We start from the raw sequence: 24,784 nt of genomic DNA, 5'->3' as shown, positions 1-24,784 counted from the left end.
TTGTTGTAGTTATTGTTGTCATCGTTGTTGAATAGGACAGAGAGAAATGGAGAGAGGAGGGGGAAGACAGAGATGGAGAGAAAGACAGACACCTGCAGACCTGCTTCACCACCTGTGAAGCGACTCCCCTGCAGGTAGGGAGCCAGGGCTCGAACTGGGATCCTTATACCAGTCCTTGCACTTTGCGCCACCTGCGCTTAACCCACTACACTACAGCCCGACTCCCTGGAGGGACAAATTCTGCCCCATCAGCCCAGACCCTCAAAGAACCCTCAAAAAGTCCTAGTACCTGAATCACACTCTGGCAGCCTTCTACTGTGTCTGTCACACCCAGCAGCACCCGGTGTCTCAGGAGGGCTCTGTTGGCAGCTGCAAGCCTGAGGTCTGTGTTGGTGTTGGCCTGTAAGACAAACATGAGCCCCATGACCAGATATCCAAGCTGCCAAGGAGGTCATGGGCCATGGGGAATAACCACACAATGCCCCACCCCAGGCTGCCATGTGACAATTCTCATTATCACTCACAGAGTGTCCATTTCCTTCATATGAAATGGGACAGTGAAGGACCAAGGGTGGATCACCCACTTGAGGGTATATATAACCATGCAGATGAATGGGCCTGGGTTCAAGTCCCTAGTCCCCACCCACAAGGGAGGAAGCTTCATGAGCTGTGAGGCAGTGATGCAGATATCTCTTTCTCTTTCTTTCTCTATCTGCCCTTCCTTCTCAATTTCTCTCTGTCCTATCAAATAATTAGAAAGAAACTGAAGAAAGGAAAAAAGGAAGGAAGGAAGGAAGGAAGGAAGGAAGGAAGGAAGGAAGGAAGAAAGGAAGGAAGGAAGGGAGGAAGGAGAAAACTGGCTGCTAAAAGTGGTGGATTCATCATGCAGGTACTGAGCCCCAACAATAATACTGGTGATAGAAGGAGGAGACAGAGGAGGAATAGAAGAAGAAAGAGAAGGAGGGGAGTCGGGTGGTAACACAGCTGGTTAAGCCAGGTGGTGCAAAGTGCAAAGACCTGCATAAAGATCCTGGTTAGAGCCCCCAGCTCTCCACCTGCAGGGGAGTCGCTTCACAGGTGGTGAAGCAGGTCTCCAGGTGTCTTTCTCTCCCTCTCTGTCTTTCCCTCCTCTCTCCATTTTTCTCTGTCCTATCTAACAACAACAATAATAACTAAAACAACGAAAAACAACAAGGGCAACAAAAAGGAAAAACAAATATTAAAAAGAAAAAAAGAAAGAGAAGGAGAAGAAATAAAAGAGAGTGAGCGAAAGATGGAGGGGTGGGGAAGGCAGGAGAGGGAAACGGAAGTGGGGTTGTTGGGACAGTACATTCATTCAACTGCATCCCACAACCCTGAGTTGAACTCCAGCTTTACTAAATCCCAGTTATGTGGTTCTGGGTCAGTCACATCCCTTCCCTGAACTTTTCTTTTTTTGAGCATACAGAGTATCTCTGCCTCACAAGAATCTGCTGACATTTTCACTGAGATTGTGTGAATAAAGCACTTAACTCACTGCCTGGGATAGTCAAGTGCAACAGGTATCTGAGGGCATGGAGGGGGGATGGATTTCAGCACTTAATACATATATAAAGCAGGTACTCTGACTCTTAGGTGTTTACTTTTCTAAGTACTTAGCAGAATGCCTGACACTTAGAAGGGGGCTCTGGGCATCATCTCCTTCTGCACTCAAACCAATGGACATGTGTATTTAATTGGCAACACAGGTGTGGTTTGTTATTGTTTGTTTGTGGTTTGTGTTGTTGTTTGTTTGTTATTCTACCACCAGGGTTATTGCTGGGGCTCAGTGCACCTGGCAGCCACTTTTTTCCTTTTTTTTTCTTTCAATTTTATTGACTAGAACAGAGAGAAGTTGAAAAAGAGGTGGAGACAGAGAGGGAGAAAGCTAGACACCTACTCATGAAGCTTCCTTCCTCCAGGTGGGAAGTGTGGGCTCGAACATGAATCCCTCCACATGGTAATTTGTGTACTGAACTAGGTACACCACCACCCGACCCCTGCAACACAGGTATTTAACAGGAAAGGAAAAGAGGAAGAGTGTTGGGGGTCCAGAATGCTGGTTTGGGGTGAATTGAAATAGGGCAATAGTCCCCAGAATGGTAGGACATCATAGCAAATGTCTTAGAAATGTGAAAAGGCTCTTGTGGTTGTCACAGAACAGACTGAACAGTGCTAGGATGTAGGAGAATATCACTTAACGTCTGTCTGTCTTCCACTGAAGGTTATGTCACAAAAGAGATTGTCTACAAAGAGAACAGGCCCCTGGCTTACCTGAGCACTACTGCTCCAACTGTGTACAAAAGGAGGTGAAAAATCTACTTGTAATTCTCTAATAGAGAAACCTAACTCCATTTTACATATAAACCTAAGGTGTTTTTTGTTTGGTTTTATGTTTATTTAGTTTGCCACCAGATTTATTGCTGGAGCTCAGTGCCTACACAATGACATCACTACCTCCACCTTTCCTTCCTTCCCCCTTTCCTTCCTTCCTTTCTTTTTTTTGTGATAGAAATATAAAGAAACATATATATATACAGAGTGAGAGAGAAATAAAAACACCTGCATGAGCTGGGTGGTGGCACACCTGGTTGAGTGCATGTATTACAATGCAGAAACACGTGGGTTCGAGCCCCCAGTCTCCACCTGCAGGGGGAAAGCTTTGCAAGTGGTGAAGCAGTGCTGCAGGTGTCTGTCTCCCTCCCTCTCTATCACCCCCTTCCCTCTTGATTTCAAGCTGTCCTTATCCAATAAATAAAGATTTTTTTAAAATTTAAAAAGACATCTGCATCACTGCCCTACCACTTTGAAGCTTCCACCCTACAGGGAGGAACAGGGAGCTTGAACAGGGAGCTATGGGACAGGGAGCTTGAACCCCAGTCCTCTCACATGGTGACATGTGCACTCTATTGGGAGTACCACCACTTGACCTCTAACATGTTTTGTTTGGCTTGGTTTGGTTTTTTTAAGTGAGTCTAAAATATACAACATTTTCTAGAAATACCATTACTATAAAAATGGAGTAGTGATCAGATTTTGTTTTGCCCTGACCTTCAGGTTGTTCAGCAACTGCTGTCACTGGGAGTTTAAATCTGTTCTGCTTCCCACAACTTGTTCAACCTTAGGCAAATCACTCACCATGTCTTTATCTTTAAATCAGGAGAATGATGTCTCTTACCTCATATGGCTACAACAAGGGTGAATGATTTGATCCAAGTAGCACACTGGGAAGGGTGAGGACTCAATACACATCAGTTAATAACATCATTAATGGGGAAGGGACTGGATTAAAACTGGCATGTTTTCCACTGTACCATGATAACCACAAACTTGTTTAGGAACTCCCAGCATGCCCTAGCAATATGCTTTGCTCTCTATGGGGATACAAGGCATGGTCTTGCCTATGATGACACAACCTTCCAATCTTCAAATAACCATATGCCAAAGGAGGCAGCAGCGTGCAAAATGCTATAGCTCTCAAAGATGTTACAAGAAGTCAGTACACTAAATAGTAAGGTTGACAATGACCAGGAAGGGAAACTAGATGACCTAAAGAAGGTGATGTGACCTCAGGCAAGTTACTTCACTTCTCTGAGCTCAGGTCTCTCCACCAAAAGTCAATACCCTAACAATCATTGCTAACTGAGGAGTCACTTAATAGCAGGCACTCTTTTTTTTTTAATTCCCTTTTGTTGCCCTTGTTTTATTGTTGTAATTATTATTGCTGTCGTTGTTTAGATAGGACAGAGAGAAATGTAGAGAAGAGGGGAAGACAAAGAGGAGGAGAGAAAGACAGACACCTGCAGACCTGCTTCACCACCTGTGAAGCAACTTCCCTGCAGGTGAGGAGCCAGGGGCTGGAACCGGGATCCTTACACCAGTCCTTGTGCTTTGCACCACCTGCCCTTAACTCGCTGCGCTACCGCCCGACTCCCTCTATAGCAGGTACTCTTATAGATAGCCTGCATAAATTAAGTAACTTAATTTTCCCAATAACTCTAAGAAAGAACCACAACTAGTATCCACTTTACAGATAGGGAAACTAAAGTACTGAGAGTTTAAGTAACAAAGTATTTGAGGCTACAGAATGAACAGAAAACAGCAGCATTTACTTCCTTGCCAGGCTACGGTAAGGCACAGGTATGAGGCCCCAAGGACAGGGAACAAAGTAAGTGCTCATTAAATGGTGATGATTCAAAAAGGAGGGTTCACTGAATGAGCAAGCATAGACCACAGAAGTGCCATTGTGTCCCTGAATCTTTGTTTACATAATGGTTAGGAATAGGGCTTTATTCATCCCTATGTCCACTACCTAGCCCATATCTGGAATAGGGGTTCCATGAATGTTGGTTAATCAAGGCAGGAAGGGGGGGACAGAGAGCCCCAGCAAGCACTCCCTGACCTGCATGATTACCTCCACACCCTTGATATCCAGGTATTTTGCTTGCTTCAGCTAAAGCCGAACACTGTTCCCAACTCCCCACTTTCCAGAAAGAAGTGTCTTGTGGCAGGAACAGCCAGTTCGATTTATTTTTATAGGCCAAGCACAAGAGCCTTCAAAGCTGTCACAGAGCCCAAGGGCAGCACTATTTTATCAGTCTCATCAAAAAGCCCAGCAAAGATCCTTTCAGAATGGTTAAGCCATAAAGTTCTATCTGTCCCAGTGAGCACACGCTCTAGCTGAAATTCCTGCTCTCAATTACATTTCCCAACATCCCGTCCTCTCTTTCTGAATCAAGAGAGATCTGAGTGTTTGCCAAAGACCTCATAGTCCAGCTCTGTCAAGTGTGGAAGCAGCTCCCCCAAGCAGCTGGAAAGACAGCAGAACTATGACCAGCAGAAACGTTTCCCAAAGATGCCTAGCCCCCACTCCCTCAAGCCTGTAAACCTGTTAGTATTTGGCAAAGGTGAACAAAGGCTGAAATGGAAGCAATGTTGCAAGGCAGTGGATCATAAATTGGGAGTATATCTGAGACTGCCCAGGCAGCCCAATATAGTCAGAAAAGGTAAGAAAATAGACTCTCCACTAGAGACTCCAAAAAGGACACAGTGTACTGTGTCAATTGTAAGGTAAGAAATAGGTGTTGTCGGGAGTCAGGCAGTAGCACAGCGGGTTAAACGCACACAAGGTGCAAGGCGCAAGGACCGGTTAAAATCCTGGTTTGAGCCTCTGGCTCCCCACCTTCAGGGGAGTTGATTCACGGGCGGTGAAGCAGGTCTACAGGCATCTCTCTGTCTCTCTTCTTCTCTATCTTCCCCTTCTCTCAATTTCTCTCTGTCTCTATCCAATAACAAATAAATAAATAAATAAATTTTTTAAAAGTGAGAAAAAAAAAGAAAGAAATAGGTGTTGTCTTAGGTCACTGCATTTATGGTAATATGTTACAGCAGCCATAGATTACCAGCACAGTAAAGTACCGCTAGATAACTTGGCTTAAAATCTGTGCATCCTAGTTACGAATGTCAGTACTGTCAATTATTAGCATCATTTTCAGTGCCTCGGGCTCCTCATCAGCAAAATGAGTGTAAAAGAGCATCCAGGGAGGTGTGCAGTGGTAGAGCACAGGATTTGCTTAATAATATTCTAAGATATAGCTCAAGCACTGCCTATGCAAGAGTGATGCTCAGGCTGGACTGCTTTCTCTATCTATCTACCTATCTATCTATCTACCATGATAATAAATATATATTTTCAAAAAAATGAACGAATGTCCAGGAGGTAGTTCAACCAGTTAAAGAATGAGCTTTGCATGCCTGAGGTCCCAGGGGTTGAAGAGTCAATTCCCAGCACTATTTTATGTCAGAACTGAACAGTGCTCTGGTTCCCTCTCTCATTCTCTTTTCTGATAATAAGTAAGTATATAAATTTAAAAAAATCTTTAAAAAAAGAAAGAACTGTAGAGCCTCTCCTCAGAGAGCTACTGAGGGGATGAGTTAACATACATAAAGTATTTAACCAAGTAGTCCATTTTACAAGGGCAGTACTCAGGAGTTAAGTTAACCAAAGACAGATGCTGAAAAAGCAGATTACTCTAGTGAACCATGCATTAAGCCATGATGTATCAGCTCCCTTTGTGAATGAGAATGGACATCAATGGGCCCAGGCTATGAACCCCAGCTTTGTCACTGACAAAGTGACAAAGTGAGTGTCTCTGACCACTCACTCCCTGCTTCAAAGGTTACTGGTGGGCTTACATGAGAAACAGCTATCCACAAAGCATCCACCCACTTCTCCCTCATCCTCTATTTCAGGCAACTTGTGCAGCAAGGGGGCTTCAATCTTTCCTCTCTCTGCTGTGAGTAGCCACGGAGAAAAGGTGAATGAAAGGGCTGGAGAAACTCAAAGTGTTGGAAAGGTGCTGATTATCTGAAACAGAGCATGCCTTAAAAACCAAAACACACACAGAGAGATGAGACAGGAGAGAAGACAAGAGTTAATCACAAATGTCATATGCTTTACATTGGTTTGTTCTAGCCCTCCCCCGCCAAGAGAATTGGATCAGTCCTATTAATTTCGCGGGCCTGCTTGGCCCCGCCCCAAGGAACCCCGAGAGAGGGTTCCTGAGTCAGAGAGGGAGAGTCGAAAGCCCAGAGAGAGAGAGGGGAGGGGTGAGGGGGCTTTTTATTGGGCGACAACCAGGGGTGACGTGTAGGGCCAGGATTGGTTGAAAGGGGGCACTCTAGGATTTAGCGGGGCATAGAAAAACCTGGGGGCAGAGACTGCATCAGAATAACTCCTCAACAACATCTCCTCCTATCTCTTTATATCTAAATGGACACAGTAAAGAAAAATGGTTTGGAGCCTTGATCACATCATTTGATTTCTGATAATAATGATTTCTGTTAGTCACTGAGCACATGGCTCCCTCTGAGTTTTTATGGTTAGTGACATTCTTTGAGTCAGGTGAAGAAGAGAAAGATGTGACTTTGGACATATTTTTCTCCCTGCACAACCCCTCTGCCAAGCATGTAGCCACATGGTGGGTGCTGGTGTCTCAGAACATCTCACCTTCCTCTGATGTCTCTCGAAGATGAGCACAAGAGTCAGGGTCAGACTCACAGCGGCAAGTGTAACGAGCAGCACACCCACCCAGTGGTGCCCCAGAGCAAACATCTGGCTGGTGGAGTAAATGTTGGCCCACACCACCACGTAGAAAACCTGCCAGAAGTCAGAGAGAAGACCTGTTCAAGAACACTAGCCTGGGAGTGAAGTAGCATCATCCAGCTTCAGAAGATTTCTCATATACCCGCTGGGTTCCACCATCTCACGGGGCCAGGAGATGGGGATGTGGGGGGGAATGAGCTCAGGTGCCTTGTTCATAAACAAAGGTGCTGAGGAAAGGGGTTAGAACAGCTGTTATCCTGACTTTAGGTAAAACAAAAAATGGCAAGGACTTGACAGTAATGTGGATCTGAATCCCGTATCATCCCTGAAAAGGACAAGTTCTAACACCTCTCTTGAGCCTGTTTTCTTGTCTGTAAAACGGGGTTAATGATATCTACTTCACAGGGCTGTCTAATGATTAAGAAGGTAACAGATATAGCAGCTAGAGCTTATTAGGGAATTAAATGCTGGAGGCCATCCTTCTCCCTCCCTGAGAAGTAGGGCAGGAAAACCAGAAGTGGTAATGCACAGCTTACACCTAACAAACAAGCAGCAAATCACTACCTTTAAGAGCACAGGTAATGAAACTACATGTCCTGGGTTCAAATGCTGGCTCTGCCACATATAAGTATGTTTAAGTGTGTGTATCCATATATGAGAGGATATATGTGTTATATGCATGTATGTGTGGACATATAAGTGTGATTGCATGTATATGTACATGTGTGTATAGACACTGAGTATTGTGTTTACATGTAGATGTCTGGGCTCACACGTTCATGTGTGTTGGTATATATGCATAAATGTGCTTGACCACACACATGTTTGTATTGAATGTACATGAGAATATATGTGTTTGTGTGCAGATGTATGTATGCATGTCTGTACATGTGTAGTATGTATTATGTGAATGTGTATAAGTGTATGTAATGTAGTTGTATACTGTGCTTATTTCTTTGTTTGAACATATACATATTTATGTGTATGCATATATGAGTGGTTATATGTATTTATGTATATGGGTATATATAGACGTGTATGTGTGATTATGTTTGTATATATATATGTATATGTGTTCATAAACATACAAATATGAGCTGAAATGGACCTTTCTGTTCAACAGATGGGAAAATCTATTCCTCCAGAAAGGAAAAAGTCTGGATAGAGACCAGAAACTAAATCCAAAACCTGACTGCGCCAGCAGATTTCCAGTCCTGAGTTCTTCCCTTAATAACTCTGCCTCCTTTCCTTTCAGACCTGATTACAACACTCTCCCATAAATGTCCTCTACACCAAACCCAGGCCCAGGTGTATTGCTGGTTCCCAAACAGCTGGACTACCCGAACCAGGCAGGGTGCAGGACACAATGCTACACTCAGCAGTGTCACTGGGGCATGGCGGGGGGGAGGGGGGGAAGGGGTGAGAGTGTATGGGCCCCTCTTACTCACCACAGCAAAGGCCAGCCACATTGGCCTAGAGTTGTAGATTATGTATCTTCTCACTTGAGGTTCCAAGAGCGCACTCTCAGCCAAGCTCCTATACTGGTCAGCAGGGAGCTGTGGATACCAAGGGAAAATAGATTAATGGACCAGAGAACTACTCCCCATAGCAAGCATGCCATTTCCAGTTCAAAGACCATCACGTGAAAGGGAATTGGGTACATTCCAGGTAGATCCAGAGGGCAGAAGAAACTCAGAACTCTGCATGTAAATCATAGTGCCGCTCTTGCACACAGAAGGATGAGTATCACTACAGAGAAGAGGCCGATGAAGATCCAGGAGGACACTCTTGTAAGGAGTCCAAGAGCTGAAGATTTGTACCTCACAAAAGATCCAGAAGAACCCCAACTCACCAGAGCCCTACCCCACTAGGGAAAGGCAGAGGCAGGCTGGGGGCTTGGATTGACCTGTTAATGACCAGGTCCAGCAGAGAAGCAATTACAAAACCAAACCTCCCACCTTCTGCACCCCATAAAAATCTTTGGTCCATACTCCCAGAGGGAAAAATAGGGAAACTTCCAATGTAGAGGATAGGATATGGCATTCTGGTGGTGGGGATTGTATGGAATTGTACCCCTTTTATCCCACAATCTTGTCAAACACTATTAAATCACTAATAAAAAAAAAAATCTAGGAGAATCTAATGGTTAGAACATAGGCCCTAGAGTCAGCCAGTCCTGGGACCTAACCTGGGTCCACTACTCATGTGGTAGGTACCTACATCTGTATGACTTAGAGCAAGTAACTCCATATTTTTTTGTTCTCTCCTCTGTAAAATGAGGATAACAGGGCCAGGGCAGTGGCATACCTAGTAGAAAGTACATGTTATAATGTACTAGGACCTTGGTTCAAGCCCCTGGTCTCCACCTGCCCAGGGAAGCTTCACAAGTGGTAAATAAGTGCTACAGGTGTCTCTCTTTTTTTCTCACCTCCTTTTTTTTTAAATTATAATCAGGATTATCACTGCATCCCAGCATTAGCACTACAAATCCACTGCTCCTAGTGGCCATATTTTCCTTTTTTTTTTTCTTTCCATTTTATTTAATAGAACAGAAATTGAGAGGGGAGGGGAAAATAGAGGAGAGGAAAAGAGAGACATCTGCAAAATTGTTTCACCACTCACAAAGACTTCGCCCTACAAGTGGGAAGCAGGAGCTGAAACCTGATCCTTGCAAATGGTAACATGCATTCAACCAGGTGTGCCTTTGGCTGGGCCCCTCAGGTGTCTCTCTTTCTCTCTCCCTCTCTATCTCCCCCTTCCCTCTCAATGCCTCTCTGTCTCTATCAAAAATAAATAAATAGGGGGCCGGGCGGTAGCACAGTGGGTTAAGTGCCCATGGTGCAAAGTGCAAGAACCAGCATAAGGATCCCCCTGAGAGCCCCTGGCTCCCCACCTGCAGAGGGGCCGCTTCACAAGCGGTGAAGCAGGTCTGCAGGTGTCTATCTTTCTCTCCCTTTCTCTGTCTACCCCTCCTCTCTCAATTTCTCTCTGTCTTATCCAATGACAGCAATAACAACAATAGCAATAACAACAATGATAAACAAGGGCAACAAAAGGGAAAAATGGCCTCCAGGAGCAGTGGATTCACAGTGCAGACATCGAGCCCCAGTGATAACCCTGGAGGCAAATAAATGAATAAATAAATAAATAATATTTAGAAAACAAGATATGTTAAAACATTTATTTTAAAATTAGGATAAGAATGCTTACCTAGCATGGAGAGTATGCATATCAAATAATACAGCCACAATACTTACATATACACTACACAGTAAATATTCACTCATGTGTAACCCAGTGATGTTTTGGTTGATGACAACCTATGCCCTGTAGCCTAGCTGTGTGGCAGCCTACACCACCTAGACATGAGCAATTACACTCTGTGATGTTTGCACAATGATAAAATTGCCTGACGATGCACTTTTCATCTTCAGGGAGGAGGGTCTTTGTTTTTCCCACCACAGTTGGTACATCCTACTTAGGGAGTAAATATGTGTGTAGACTAGCCCAGAACCAGCTCTATGAGGACAAAAACTGTTAATAACCTGACCCCATACGAAATCTCCACTCCTCTGCAAAGATTTCAGAATCACTGCACTCCCATGAGTTTACTATTTCTCTCCTAGGAAGCTTCCAGTGCCTTATACATTCCACTACTGCAATGCTGATGCCAGGCTACCCTGATTTATCTGACATATATATATCTCCCCCACAGGCAGTAGGTTCTACTCTCCTCTTGGGAGAATAGTAGTTAGTACCCAGCTAAGGGTCAGGCACAGACAGAGCAGGTATCCAAAGCACCCACATCTGTAAAAGGAAGTTAATTGGAAAGAAACGACAGTTCTTGTATATCTTGCTCCTACCATAGTGAGAGCAGAGTTACGTTTAATAAATATTTTGTAGATGACTGAATAAGAGGATGGATGACCAGATAGCCAAAAATGGTAAGAAATGAATATAATCAGTTCTCACCTGAATCCCCCAGGTCTGCAGCTGCTCTTCTGCGGCTCCCAGATCAAAAGAGATGGGTGTACAGGTATTGTCGATCCGGAGAACTGTAAGGACCTGGCCATTGTGAAGCTCTGAAAGCAAACCAGAAGTAAGCAATACTTACTCTGGAAGAGCCTAGACTCTGATGGTATCTCCTCCTCTTGCCATGAGAAACTTCTCATGGTGAAAACAGATGCATTGATCTTCTTCAAGTCCCTACAGAAGGACAGACTTGACTAGAAAATCCCCAGGAGGCAGAGTTGGGAGCAAAGTGCAAAGCCTAGCAGGATGCAATGTTCAACCATACAGAGAATAGCTTTCCAGGTCAGGGAAACAGCTGAACAGTAGAATACAAGAGTCACATGTATGAAGCCCCAGGTTTAACCTCTGGCATCATTTAACCTCAGATTTGACTAGAACAGAAAATTGCTGGCTCTGAAAACAAAGGAGGTGGCTACAAGTCAAGGAATGGGGACAGTCACAGAAACTGGTAAAAAAAAAAAAAAAAAGAGGAAGAAAAGAAAACCAATTTCCCCCTCAGCCTTTTCAAGAAATAATATATATTATATAATATATATTATATAATATTTTTATGTGATTTTTAATCCAGCACATGGCCATGGTTTTCACTGGGACAATTCTACCACCCCTATACTCTACTTGTTCTCGTTTTTATTTTTTTAGAAAGCGAGAGACAGAAAGAGGTGACATCACAGAAATTTTCCACTACTCGTGAAGTTTCCCATTTACATGGTGCTTCCAAGTGAAGCTGGGGACTGGATCCCCATTCCTTATGCATGATAAAGTATGTGTTCTACCAGGTGAGCTAGTCCCAACCCCTAAAAAAATTGAATATGTATTTCTAAAAAGTCAGTAAGTGTCTGCTATATAATCCACTATGTTGTGGTATTTATTAAAGCAACCTTAGAAAACCAACACACAGCCTTATAGACTACCCTACCCCTGCTCTGTATAGCAGCATCTCATTAAACATTTTCAAAGCATAAATTCAATGAAGTCTCATGTAAAATTGAATTAAGCATTATTTAATTAATAAATTAAATAAATAAATAAACCAATTCAAACCAGGCCAGGCACAACAGCTGACACAATTCTTGCTCCACTGCCAGACCACAGACTGAGGCTGGTTGAAGTAAAAGTTCTGGATTTACAGGGTAGGGGTATGGATCAACCTGTCAAAGACCATGTTCAGCAGAGAAGCAATTACAGAAGACAGACTTTTCCATTTCCACTCTGCACCAGAGTGGGGAGTGGGGAAGGAATTCCCAGAAGGTAGAGGTAGGCATTTTGCTTTGAAGACTCCTATTACCAGCACCAGGCTCAGAGACAATGTGAAATTTGGGCCAACGAGTGACAGACATGTGGTTTAACCACCTCAGGCTTGTTTCATTTTCTAAGCAAGAGCTGCAGAAAAAGTGCCAAAATATTCAGCCTCCTGCCTCACTCAGTCAGACACAGGGGTTGTAGAATCTCGGGGACCAACTGACCCAATTATTAGTGATGAGCCTCATAATATGTTGGAAGAAAAATTCAATATATTTGTGCAATTTCTGAACTGAAGGCAGATTTGGCTTCATCCTGCTGCCATTCCTCCCTGGACCTGGGTGGGGAGGAACTTCTTTTTTATTAAGGATTTAATAATGATCAACAAGATTGTGGGATAAGAGGGGTACAATTCCACACAACTCCCACCACCAGAGTTCCGTATACCCTCCCCTCCTTTGTAAGGGTCCCTAGTCTTTATCCCTCTGGGAGTATAGATCAAAGAACTGAGCAATGCTCTGTAGAAGAAGAAAATAAAACCAAAAAAAAACACAAAAGGATGATTATATATGTGTATAATTTCTTGACAGAAGTTCATCTTCCCATAAGATTATATAATTCCACAGTACTTTACACACTTCTAAATCCACTGGGCAGAGTTCAATGGTAAGCTGTAAGTACTAAGACACGTTTGATGAAGAAACAAATTAATACAATATATTTTATTGGGTTTGCTTTATATTTTGGGATATCATTTATAATCTCAAGGATAACACAGAATTCTATTCTCTGCCAAAATATTTTACTTCCCACCCACCCCACACTTTTTTTTTTGGTTTGGAGGGGGTCAGGGATATGGAAGGAAGGTAGGGAGATAGGGAAAGTACAAACTAGTTTTGAGGTTCAAAGTGTAGCTCAGTCACCTGTTAACAGGGTAACCTAAGGAACACCATAAATCCCTAGGCTGTTACCTCACTTAAAAGATGATCACATCCTCGAATGAAGATGAAAGTAAAGAATAATTGGCATAGCAGTCCAGAGGGTAGTGCAGCAGATAAAGCATTGGACTCTCAAGCATGAGGTCCTGAGTTTGGTTCCTAGCATCAAATATGCCAGAGTGACACTCTAGCTCTCATTCTCTCTCTCTCTCTTTTCCTTCCTCCCTCCCTTCCTTCCCCTTTCTCATTGATACATCTTTTTTAAAAGTATAATTAAGATAATAAAAACAAATCCTTGATGCAAAATGGGCTGTAAATAATTGGTTGCTAAGCTATCTACAGCTCCCGGTGGCCATTTTTACCATTTTATTGGATAGGACAGAAAGAAATGGGGAAGGAAGGGAAGATAGAGACGGAGAAAAACAGACACCTGCACACCTGCTTCACTGTTTCACTGCTTGTGAAGTAAACCCCCTGCAGGTGGGAAAATGGGGGTCTGAACCAGGATTCTTGTACAGGTCCTTGTGCTTCATACTATGTGCACTTAACCAGGTACACCACTGCCCAGCCCCTGACAGATATGCTATCACTTTTTCAGCTTTATTCATTCGTTGATTTATTTTCAAGAAAGACAGAGACAAGGAGAGAAAGAGCATCACACTGGAATATGTGTTGCCAGAGATCGAATTAAGGAACTCATGTTTGAGGGTCCAACACTATCTACTGCACCACTTCCTGGGCCATTTTTGTGAGCATTTAAAACAAGCTTACCAGAACTTACAACAAGCCACATCAATTTAATTGTATTCCTTTTTAGCCTCCTACACCTTGTTCTAGAAAAGATTTAAGGTGACTTTATAAGAATAAAATATGGAGTAGGTCAGTGGGTATACTACAGAATTTGTATGTGTGATGTGTCCTCAGTTCAGTCCTCAGTACTACCTATACCAGAGTGTTGTTCTCTCTCTCTCTCTCTCTCTCTCTCTCTCTCTCTCCCCTCCCCCTCCCTCCCTCTCTCATTAGATGAATCATTTTTTTACAATTTTTAATATTTATTTACTTATTTATTTCAGATAGAGACAGAGAAATTGAAAGGGAAGGGGGAAGATATGGAGAGAGAGAAAGAAGGAGAGAGAAATGGGGATACAGAGAGAGAGAAAAAAACAGAGAGAGCTACAGCACTGCTTCACCACTCACTGTACAGGTGGGGACCAGGAGCTTGAACTTGGGTCCTTGCACAATATAATGTGTGTGATCAACCAGGTACACCACTACCTGGTCCCTGTAAATAAATCTGAAGAAGAAGAAGGAGGAGGAGGAGGAGGAGGAGGGGAAGAAGAAGAGGAAGAAGGGGAAGAAGGAGAGGGAGAGGGAGAAGGAGGAGAAGAAGAGGAAGAAGAGGAAGAAGGAGGAGGAGGAGGAGAAGAAGGAGGAGGAGGAGGAGGAGAAGGAGAAGAAGAAGAAGAAGAAGATGGAGAAGAAGTAGAAGAAGAAGAAGATGGAGAAGAAGTAGAAGAAGAAGAAGAAGATGGAGAAGAAGTAGAAGAAGAAGAAATGGCTCAGTGGCTGACTTAATGGGTGAAGCATACTGAACTTGGAACTTGCAAGCATGAGGCCCCAAGTTCTTTCCCCAGCATCTTATAGCCCAGAGTGATGCTCTGGTTCTCTCTCTCTCTCTCTCTCTCTCTCTCTCTCTTGCTTTCTTTTTCAATAATAATAATACTAATACTATCAATAACAATTTTAACATACAGTGACTAAAATATAAAGTAATAAAATTATACATCTGAAATTAAACAAATGAAGGACCAGGGACATAAATGAGTGGTAGACTGTATGTCTCCCATGTATGAAGTCCTGAATTGTGTCACAGGCAGGGGGAAAGGGAGAATCCAAAAAGCAGAAATAGAAGAGAGTAATAAAGTAATATGAGGGTGGAGGGCAGATAGTGGAATGGTTATGCAAAGAGATTCTCATGCCTCAGGCTCCAAAGTCTCAGGTTCAACCCCCCACACCACCATAAGCCAGAGCTGAGCAGTGCTCTGATTAAAAAAAAAAAAAAATTATATGTGAGCATTATGCTAAGTGTACAGGTACAGGTACAGGGGTAAGGCTTCATGGTCACTATTTCATGCATGCCCCCTCAAGAGCTCTGAATGGTAGATCCTCAATCACAGAAATGGTACAGAACCTCTGAAAGACTAACCACTTACCTTGTGTTATTGTAGCAGTTGAAGGAAGAAAAACAGCAAGGAGAAAAAAATAATGTACACAACTCCAGGCACAGGGAACTTGGGCCCCACTGTGCATGAGTAAAGTGTTAGTTTCAGCAATGCAAAGACTTTTCACAGTGTCTTTATTTGCCTCTCAAATTATAAGATTTCCTAGATTCTTGGCAATGATTTCTCTCATCTGTTCCTTAAAATGGGAACAGCAAGTCCTGCATTTAGAAATATTTGTTTGGGGGGGGGGGGCAGGGCTGGAAGATGGCACATATGTTGAATGCACATACTACCTGGGTTCAAGCCCCTAGTCCCCACCTATAGGAGGGAAAATTCACAAGTGGTAAAGCAGGGGGAGGGGCAGTGGCACACCAGGTTAAGCACACATAGTACTAAGCGTCAAGACCTACGTAAGAATCCCAGTTTGAGCCCCCAGTCCCCTGGGTTACTTCACAAGCACTGAAGCAGGTCTGCAGGTGTCTATCTCTCTCCCTATCTTTCCCTCCCCTTGCAAATTCTGTCATATATTTTAAAAAAAAATTAATGGCCACAGGAGCAGTGGATTCATAGTGCAGGCACCAAGCCCCAGCGATAACCCTAGAAGCAAAAAAAAAAAAAAAAAAATGGTAAAGCAGGTCTGCAGTGTCTCTGTCTCTCTCTCCCTCCTCCCCTTTCATTTTCTCTCTGTCCTATCAAATAAAAAAGAAAGAAAAAAGAGAGAAATTTGTTTTTACATCTGGATTACAAAAAAAAAAAAGGCACGAGTGTGTGTGTGTGTGTGTGTGTGTGTGTGTGTGTGTGTGTGTGTGTGTGTGTGTATGTGTAAACTGCCTCCCAAGTAACAGCAATTAAAGAACCCCATTGGGCTTTTTGTTGTCACTGAGGTTTCACCACTTCAAGTCTTTTATTTTTTCATATAAAAAGAGGGAGATAGAGATTCAGAGACGGGGGGAAGACACCACAGCACCAAAACTTCTCCCTAGTTCTGGGGCCCTCCTGGGAGCTGGGATCCAAACTGGGTGGCGTGTATTATAAGGCAGGCACACTATCTAGTGAGCTGTCTTGTTGGCCCTGAAACTCTTGTTTTCAAGTAGTCAAGTTTCAAGTCATTGAAATAACCAGTCACATTTCTGTAGATCCCACAGTTGAGAATACTTTATCTCCTTCCAGCTGGTGGAGGAGGTGGGCAGCAGGTCATTCACCCCACTGGGGTTTATCTGCCCAGTTACTCAGTCATTCAACAAAATACTTATCCAGCACCTACTATAGAACATGCCCTGTACCCTAATACATAGTACAGATAAGGGAGGGATGAGACATAACACAAAGCCCCTGCTTTTATAGAGCTTCCCAGATGGTGGGCATTCAACATTTTATCACCTGGTAATTTCTTAACACTGACTGTAAGTAATATGGGAGAAACAGGAAAGAAACAAAAATGGAGGGAAGGAAGGGAGGAAGGGAAGGAAAAGAAGGAGGAACAGAGGGAGGTGCAAGTAGACTAAATCAGAAGATCCCAACTAATCTGGTTCATCTGGAAAAAAGTCTTCGTGAATAGTATATCTGAACTGAGTTCTAAGAAAATGGAAGAATAGGAAAGCTATCAGCGTAGGGGATGGGATACAGAGTTCTGGTGGTGGGAACTGTGTGAAGTTGTACCCATCTTATCCTACCTATGGTTTAGTCAATGTTTCCTTTTTATAAATAAAAACTTTAAAAAAAAAAGAAAGAAAGAAAGAAAATTAAGCAAAGGAACAGCATAACAGACAGTAAATGCAAAGGAGCCTTTAAAGCAGGCCTTGCAAGCTGACAAATGAGATATTTGTGACAAGCCCAGTGAGAGACACAAACAGAAAGTGACATGGTCTGCTGTGAATTTAAAAAAAAAAATCTATCTGGGTAATCTGGGAAACTGTGCAGTGGATAAAGCTTTGGACTTATGAGCATGAAGTATTGGGTTCTATACTCAACATTGCGTATGATAGAATGATGCTCTGGTTCTATCTCTATCTCAGTGAAAAGTGGCCAGCACACTGAAACTGAGAAGGTATGAAACTCCAGTTCCAGAAAGAGAGAGAGTGGGGGAGAGGAGAGAGGGAGAGGGGAGAGAGAGAGAGAGAGAGAGATAGAGAATGCTCTCTAATAGCCAGGAAAGTAGTTTAATAGTGTATACTCCTTGCTTACATGAAACCCCGGTTTTAATCTAATTCCAGGTATGACATATGACAGAAAAGTGATCTGGGACATCAAGGACTTTTTTTTTTTTTTTAACCAGAGCACTGCTCAGCTGTGGTTTATGGTGGTGCAGGAGATTGAACCTGGGACTTTGGAGCCTCAGGAATGAGAGTCTTTTTGCATAACCATTATGCTATCTGCCCTCACCCTGATACATGATTTCTTGTTCTTGGTCTCTCCAATTCAATAAAGAAACCTTAAAAAAAAAAAAAAAGAAAGAAAGAAAGAAAGAAAGTAAGAAAGAAAGAAAGAAAGGAAAAAGGAGGAAGGATGGAAGGAAGGAAGAAAGAAAGAATGATCCCTCTGGATGCTAGGCAGAGAACAGATGGAAGAGGTAAGGATAACAGATGAGGTAGGAAGCCAGAGCAGGGATCTGAGCAAAGGACATCCCCTAATACCTGTACCCCTCCACTCCTTTGCTTTTAGTCATGTTATGTGAGTCCAGCTCACCATTCTATGAAGAAGGAATTAAGATCATGACCTTACCTTGGCCCCAGCCAGGAGGACTCCCCACAGACAGGGCATTCCAACCAGTGGAGGAGGCGGACAGAGGGCCGGTCGCCCCACTGGGGTTTATCTGTGGTTCACAGGCCATAGCAGGAAGCCAGGTGGGTTCTACTTTCCCATCTTGGAGCTGCAGTTCATTGTGGATCAGTCATCTCAGGTCGCTTTGCCTTTAGAGAACAGCACAAGAAACCACTTCAAGCCAGCTCCTGGGTGGGCTAGGTGGCTCCAGCCACCCAAGGCCATGGTCATGATGGTCATCAGGCAAGCTAGGAGTCTTCCATCATTTCCATCGTTCTGATCATGTAGAGGGAAATTTTCAAGAAAGAATGAAAATCCTGGTCTAAGACCCTCCAAAGGCCATCACTGAGGACTTCCCTTCGACTTTTGAGTCTTCTCCAGCGACCCAGGAAGAAAGCAGGAGCTGAACAGGCCCCCAGTTTTAGAAGGCTCCACTGGTCACCAGCCCAATACAAGTACATTCATTATGAAGAGCTTCGTTCCAACAAAGAATCTCAAATAACTTCTCAGAAAATATCACAGAACATAAATGCAAAGTCACAGAAATATAAACTATGAAGCAAAGTGACAAACAAGGAAGAAACCACAGATCATGCCACACACACACCTTCTCTTTTCTCTGAGAATGCCCAGACCCTTTGTTTTTATTGGTATTCAGTTTTCTTAGATTACAACATTTGGGGTATAATTGACAAAAATTATTTCAAGTTCCCTCCTGCCCAAAAGCCCAAATATGCAGGCAACCCAGGCAGAGATGATAAAGGTTCGGTTCAGGCTCAAGAATGTGGGCTCAGCGACCAGGAAGGTGCTTCCATAGGTAGGGCACATGTTTTGCAGAACCAAGGCCCTGGGTTCAGTCCTCAGAACTACAAGTAGAGAGAGGTGTTCTGGCCTCTTTCTAGCTCAATAAATAGAGTAATTAATTTAAAAAATAATATGGATTCCAGATTTGATTCACTGGTATAAAGTTCTATAAATGGGGCAAATGGTCTAACCCAAAAGAACTATACCTTCCCCCTCTTGAAATAAAGAAGTCTACCCCACAAGAAGGGTTGTTGCAAGTACTGGATGAAGTGATACAGGGGAAAGACAATGGCCTCTGGAACAAAGGACCATGCCATAAACACTAGCTTTGGTTGTTGCTCTTTTGAGGTTTGACAGAGTTGCTGTGCCAGAGCCATGAATTTGGCTTTGAGTTTCCAGGTGGCCAAAGGTAAAATGGATATACTGTCAGTCCCTGTCTTCTATAGTGGAAAAAAAAGAAAGAAGAAAGGGGTGACAATATATCTTTTTGAAAGTCCTTCGGAGTGTATCCAAAGCCTGGGCCCACTATAAGTTATACTATAAAGCCACAGGAATTAGTACGGTCATGAAATAGGAACTATGGAACAGAATTGAGAGCCTAGAAATAAAACTGCACATATACAGGCAACTAATTTACTACAAAAGAACTAAGAGCATAAAATGAGTAAGGAAAATCTCTTCAACAAATGGTACTGGGAAAACCAGACAGTCGCATGCAAAGACTAAAAATAGAACATAATCTTACACTATGTACAAAATTTAACTCAGAGTAAACTAAAGCAGCCCTAAAGTTGGAGCAGAGGTAGAATACAAGACTTACAAGCATGAGGTCCTGAATTTGATCCCTGGTACTGAGTATTCTGGAATGTGCACCGGTTTTCTCTGCTTCTGTCTGTCTCTCCTGTCTCTCTCTTTCTCTCATAAATAAAAAAATAAATAAATCTCTAATAAAAAAGATCGGGGGTCAGGCAGTAGGACACAGGGCTAAGTGCACCTACTGTGCTGCACAGAGACTGGTGCAAGTATCCCAGCTCCAGCTCCCAGCTCCCCACCTCCAAGGGGGTCACTTTGCAAGCAGTGAAGCAGGTCTGCAGGTGTCTATCTTTCTCTCCCCCTCTCTGTCTTCCCCTCTTCTCTCCATTTCTCTCTGTCCTATTCAACAACAACAGCAACAACAACAACAATAACAGCAACAGAAATGGAAAAAATGGCCATCAGGAGCAGTGGATTCGTAGTACAGGCACTGAGCCCCAGCGATAACCCTGAAGGCAAAAATAAATAAATAAATAAATAAAAATAAACCAGACTTCAGCATAAAATCTGAAAACACTGACCTGGTGAAGGTGCATCTGGTTGAGCACACATATTACAACGCACAAGGACTGTGTTCGTGCCCCTGGTCCCCACCTGCAAGAGGAAAGCTTTGAGAGTGGTGAAGCAGGGCTGCAGGTGTCTCTCTTTCTCTCTCACCCCTTTTCTCCTCCTACACTCTCAATTTCTGGCTGTCTCTATCCAATAAGTAAAGATATTAAGAAAATAATAATAAAATAAAGTCTGAAACCAGAAATCCACAAAACAGTTAACAAATTCGTGACCTTAATGACATCTTGTAGATTATCTATAACTGCAAGAGAACCGAAAGCAAAAGTAAACAAATGAGGTAGAAGAAAAAAAAAAAAAAAAAACCACTGAATGGGGGTGGAAGTGGGAGGAAGTAAACAAATGGCACTACATCAAACTAAAAGTTTCTGTATAGCCAAAGAAACCATCATTAAAGCAGGTAGGGAGGGCCAGACAATGTTGTATCCAGTTTAGCAGACTTGTTATCATGTGCAGGAATCAGTTCAAAGTCCTAGTCCTCACCTGCCAGGGGGAAACCTTTACAAACTTTCCAAGCATCTATCACCTCCTCCCCTCTGAGTTTCTCTTTATTCTATGAGATCAAAGAAAGAATGAAAAAATGATAAATAAATAAAGTGTGAATGGCTGAGAAGAAAGCTCTAGTAGCATATTGAGCTTTCATGCCTGAAGTACCTGGTTTGATCCCCAGCACTGCATATACCAGGTGCTCTGGTCTGGCTCTCTTTCTCTCCTCTCTGCCTCATGTGAAATTTTCTCCCTTTAACGTAATCTTGATTTTTAAAACAGAAGCTATCATTAAAATGAAAAGGCAGTATACTGAATGTAAGAATATAATATGCAAATTGTACATCCCACAAGGGTTAAAAACATATAAAGAACTCAACTGGGAAATGTTATGCATGTACAAACTACTGTATTTACTGTCGGATGTAAAACATTAATTCCCCAATAAAGAAATTAAAAAAAAAACATATAAAGAATTCATAAACCTCAAAGACAAGAAATAAGCAGTCCAAATTAAAAATGGTCAGAGTATCTGAATAGAGAGACAAATGACCAATAGGTTCACGAAAAGATGTTCATTTTCTTAGTGGACCCCCATGTTCATCACAGCATTATTTACAATAGCTAAAAGTTTAAAGGGGAGGGAGAACAGCATAGTGGTTATGCAGAAAAGACTTTCATGCCTGAGGTTCCAAAGTCCTAGGTTCAATTACCCACACTACCAAAAGCCAGAGCAGAGAAAGAGTATGATCTCTCTGCATCTTTCTCTCTGCCAACGCTCTCATTAAAAATAAAAACAGATAAGATATATATTTTTTTTAAGATATATTTTTTAAGAGTTGAAAACAATCTTAATATTCACCCACACAAATTAGTGGATAAAGATAGATTTAGCAGTCAGGGTTCAGCAAGTAGGGGACTAGAAGCCCCCAGGTTCAATGGCTGGAACCACATATGACAAAGTGATGCTCTGTTCGCTCTCCCCTCCTCCCTCTCTCTCTCTCATAAAATACATCTTTTAAAATAGTCTCTCTTTAAATATGATGTGATATAGAGATGCAATGAGTATGACTCAACTATAAAATAAAGATGAAAGCTTGACATTTGGAACAACATAGATGAAAGGAGAGGGTATTATGCTTAGTAAAGTGAGTCAGAAAAAAAAAACCTATGATTTCATTCACATGTTCAAGAAATGTACAAAATAAATAAAACAATCTTTTACAAAAACAAAATGGTTATCAAAAAACAGGGCAGAGGCTAAATCTGACAAGAGAGGGTTGACTATACTGTGATTGATGGAAACTATATTCTGATGGCAAGCATAAAGTAGTTCATACAGGTGTAAGATTTGAAAGGCTGTATACCTCAAACCTATATAATATTATAAACTAATGTTACTTTGAGAGAAAACAAAAGAGCCGGTCATAATTTGTGGAACCCAGGAGAAAATGAAGGTGGGGGCTCCTTGTTCAAACTGATGAAGAATTTCAAGGTGGTGGCAGCAAACCATTAAACCAAGTGGGATGTCTTTTCTAAGTGGGGTACCCTGTGTGACTGAGCAGAGTCAATCCTGACTTCAAGCTCTGAAAAATCACTTGGGTACCCCCTCCATCAACCAGGAATATACAAAACTGAGTTTTTCACTAATAAGTGTAACTTGCTACCCTGTACTAGGCTCTGAGGTCAGGAGATATTATGAAGAAAATGAGAACTTTAGCACCAAAGACCCTAGAATTGAACCCCCACTCTGCCACTTACATGTTCTGAGCTATTTGTTTCCACAGTACTTGATTCTTTGAGTCTTGTTGCCATTTTAGAAATGGGTTCAGGGAGGTCTGCTTAGCATTTCTTATGTGGAAATATAGAAGGAAATGCAAGCAAGATACCCAGTTCCTTATTCACATATAAATCTCTTTCCTCACAATATGTCTCTGTTTCACAGGAGAGGAAACTGATAGTCACAGAGATGAAGTGACTTACCAAAGTCAGGGAGCAAGAAAAGTATGGAGGCAGCTGAACCTAGGCCATCTGGGTCCAGAGTCCAAACCCATAATTCTCATGTGCCTAAACCTTGGGACACAGATCTAGCTGTCTCTGAGCCAGTTCCTAAACCTTCTATAAATTAAGTAACTAAAATTTAAAAACAGGATGGGGGTAGACAGCATAATGGTTCTGCAAGGAGACTTGTGCCTGAGGCTCTGAAGTCCCAGATTCAGTCCTCCACACAACCTTAAGCAAGAGTGAGTTGACTACATTTTCCAGGTGTGATCTAGTGGCAAATTCTAGATCACACTTGAGATGCTGCACTCTGGGAGTGCAAGAACCACTGTCCCCTCACCTCTGTCAAGGCCTGGCCACCAGGCATCAGCCAATTCCACTCAATCACATCATCCTTTCCTTCCTTTCTCTTACCTTGTACTCACCCCCAAGATGCACAAAAGCAACAACAGTTGAAGGGTATCTGCCCTGCACATGGCAATCACTGAAGCCCTTTCAGTCCTCAGCTGTCTGATCACATCCTTGACCCACAGGCAAATATAACTTTTAGATCCATTTTTCAAGCAAGGAACCCAGGAGATTGTGATCCTGTGATCCTGAGAAGCTGTACTGGAGTTTCAGCAAGTCTCTCTAGAAGCCTACCCTCTACCCACTCCCTATACTCCAGGGAGGAAGGGCCACCCTCAAGTTGGAGTTGTACAGATATCCTTCTAGATTATTTTTGGAAGGTGCTTTTGGTTGAAAAGTACAGTTATTTACTGGTATTGAGAAGCACACACTCACATACACACCCTATCAATTCATTCAGTCTCCCACAAAGTCCCAATAAGGAGAATCTAGTAATTCAACAGAAGGCTGTTTCATGTAATGGTTAAAATATTCTGAACAGCCTTGCCACTTTCCACTTGTGTGTTCTGGAACAATTTACATCTCTCTGCCTCAGTTTTCTTAGAGGTGGAGCAAGCTTTGGTGCTATGGTTTCTTTCCCTCTCACCTGTCTCTCTCTCTCTGCCTCTCTGTTTCTATCTGGAAAGGTCATCCCAGAACAATGAAGCCCTAGAGATGACTAAAATAAAATAAAATAAAACAAAACAAAATAAAATAAGGAAACAACGGTAACATTGGGTTGCTGTGAAGCACAGTCTACCATGTACATTCACTCAGAGTTGGCAAAAGGTGCTTGTTATTATTTTTATGCCCAACGTTTTTTAAACACTGTCTGGTGTCACACCTGTGCTTTCTCAACTACAAATCCAGTAATAAATCTTAAATCCCTGGGTATTATCATCCTGTTGGGAACAAAAACTCCATGGAAATATAAATAAGAAAAGGCAACAATAAAATAGTAGCTCTGGAGGCAGGCAGCGCCTTCAGGCAGGGAAGGGCTTCCCCCGAGAGGCCTCCTAGGGCAGGAAGGAAATTCTGGAACTGGCAAAAGTGTAGGAGGGAAGGGGAAGCCAAGTAGGGAGAAGTGCCGGCCAGGGGCCAAAACGGACCCAATCAGAACATCCTTTGCACTCACCCTGCAGCCCTTGTCCAATCAAGAGGCAACAGTGAGCAGGAGGACGTTTGTGAAACCAGTCAAAGGTAGATGTTGACCCTATCAGTATTCCTGACCCCGTGACCTCAGTCTTGCACCAGAACCAGAGGGACAGGGTAAGGACTGGAAGAGATAAAGCAAGATAGAAGCAGCGGCTGCGACTGGGCACCCTGCAACTGACCAGCCCCAATTTCTCCCAGTCCCCTTGCATTTTAACCAAACTACCCAGTTATCCATCTTTCCTGACTTAAGTTGT

General features: G+C 42.7%; 1 protein-coding gene across 4 annotated transcripts in view; it reads right to left on the bottom strand.

Moving 5' to 3' along the window:
- The window catches only part of TMEM268 (transmembrane protein 268), a 34,484-nt gene that overhangs the window by 8,564 nt on the left and 1,136 nt on the right, over nt 1-24,784 (bottom strand). For 3 of the 4 annotated variants that reach the window (XM_060200036.1, XM_016189828.2, XM_060200035.1), the window contains exons 2-6: nt 18,279-18,593; nt 11,096-11,205; nt 8,572-8,679; nt 7,028-7,177; nt 290-400 (exon numbers count right to left, since the gene is read on the bottom strand). In XM_060200036.1, the coding sequence (XP_060056019.1) occupies nt 290-400; nt 7,028-7,177; nt 8,572-8,679; nt 11,096-11,205; nt 18,279-18,387 (588 nt within the window). In that variant the 5' untranslated portion in view covers nt 18,388-18,593. The remainder of the gene's footprint in view (nt 1-289; nt 401-7,027; nt 7,178-8,571; nt 8,680-11,095; nt 11,206-18,278; nt 18,594-24,784) is intronic. The other variant, XM_016189827.2, reaches the window with a different exon arrangement.

Source organism: Erinaceus europaeus, chromosome 10 (assembly GCF_950295315.1).
Source record: "Erinaceus europaeus chromosome 10, mEriEur2.1, whole genome shotgun sequence".
Lineage (NCBI taxonomy): Eukaryota > Metazoa > Chordata > Mammalia > Eulipotyphla > Erinaceidae > Erinaceus > Erinaceus europaeus.
Note: the sequence above shows the minus strand (reverse complement) of the source record. Positions and strands in the feature narration are given on the sequence as shown.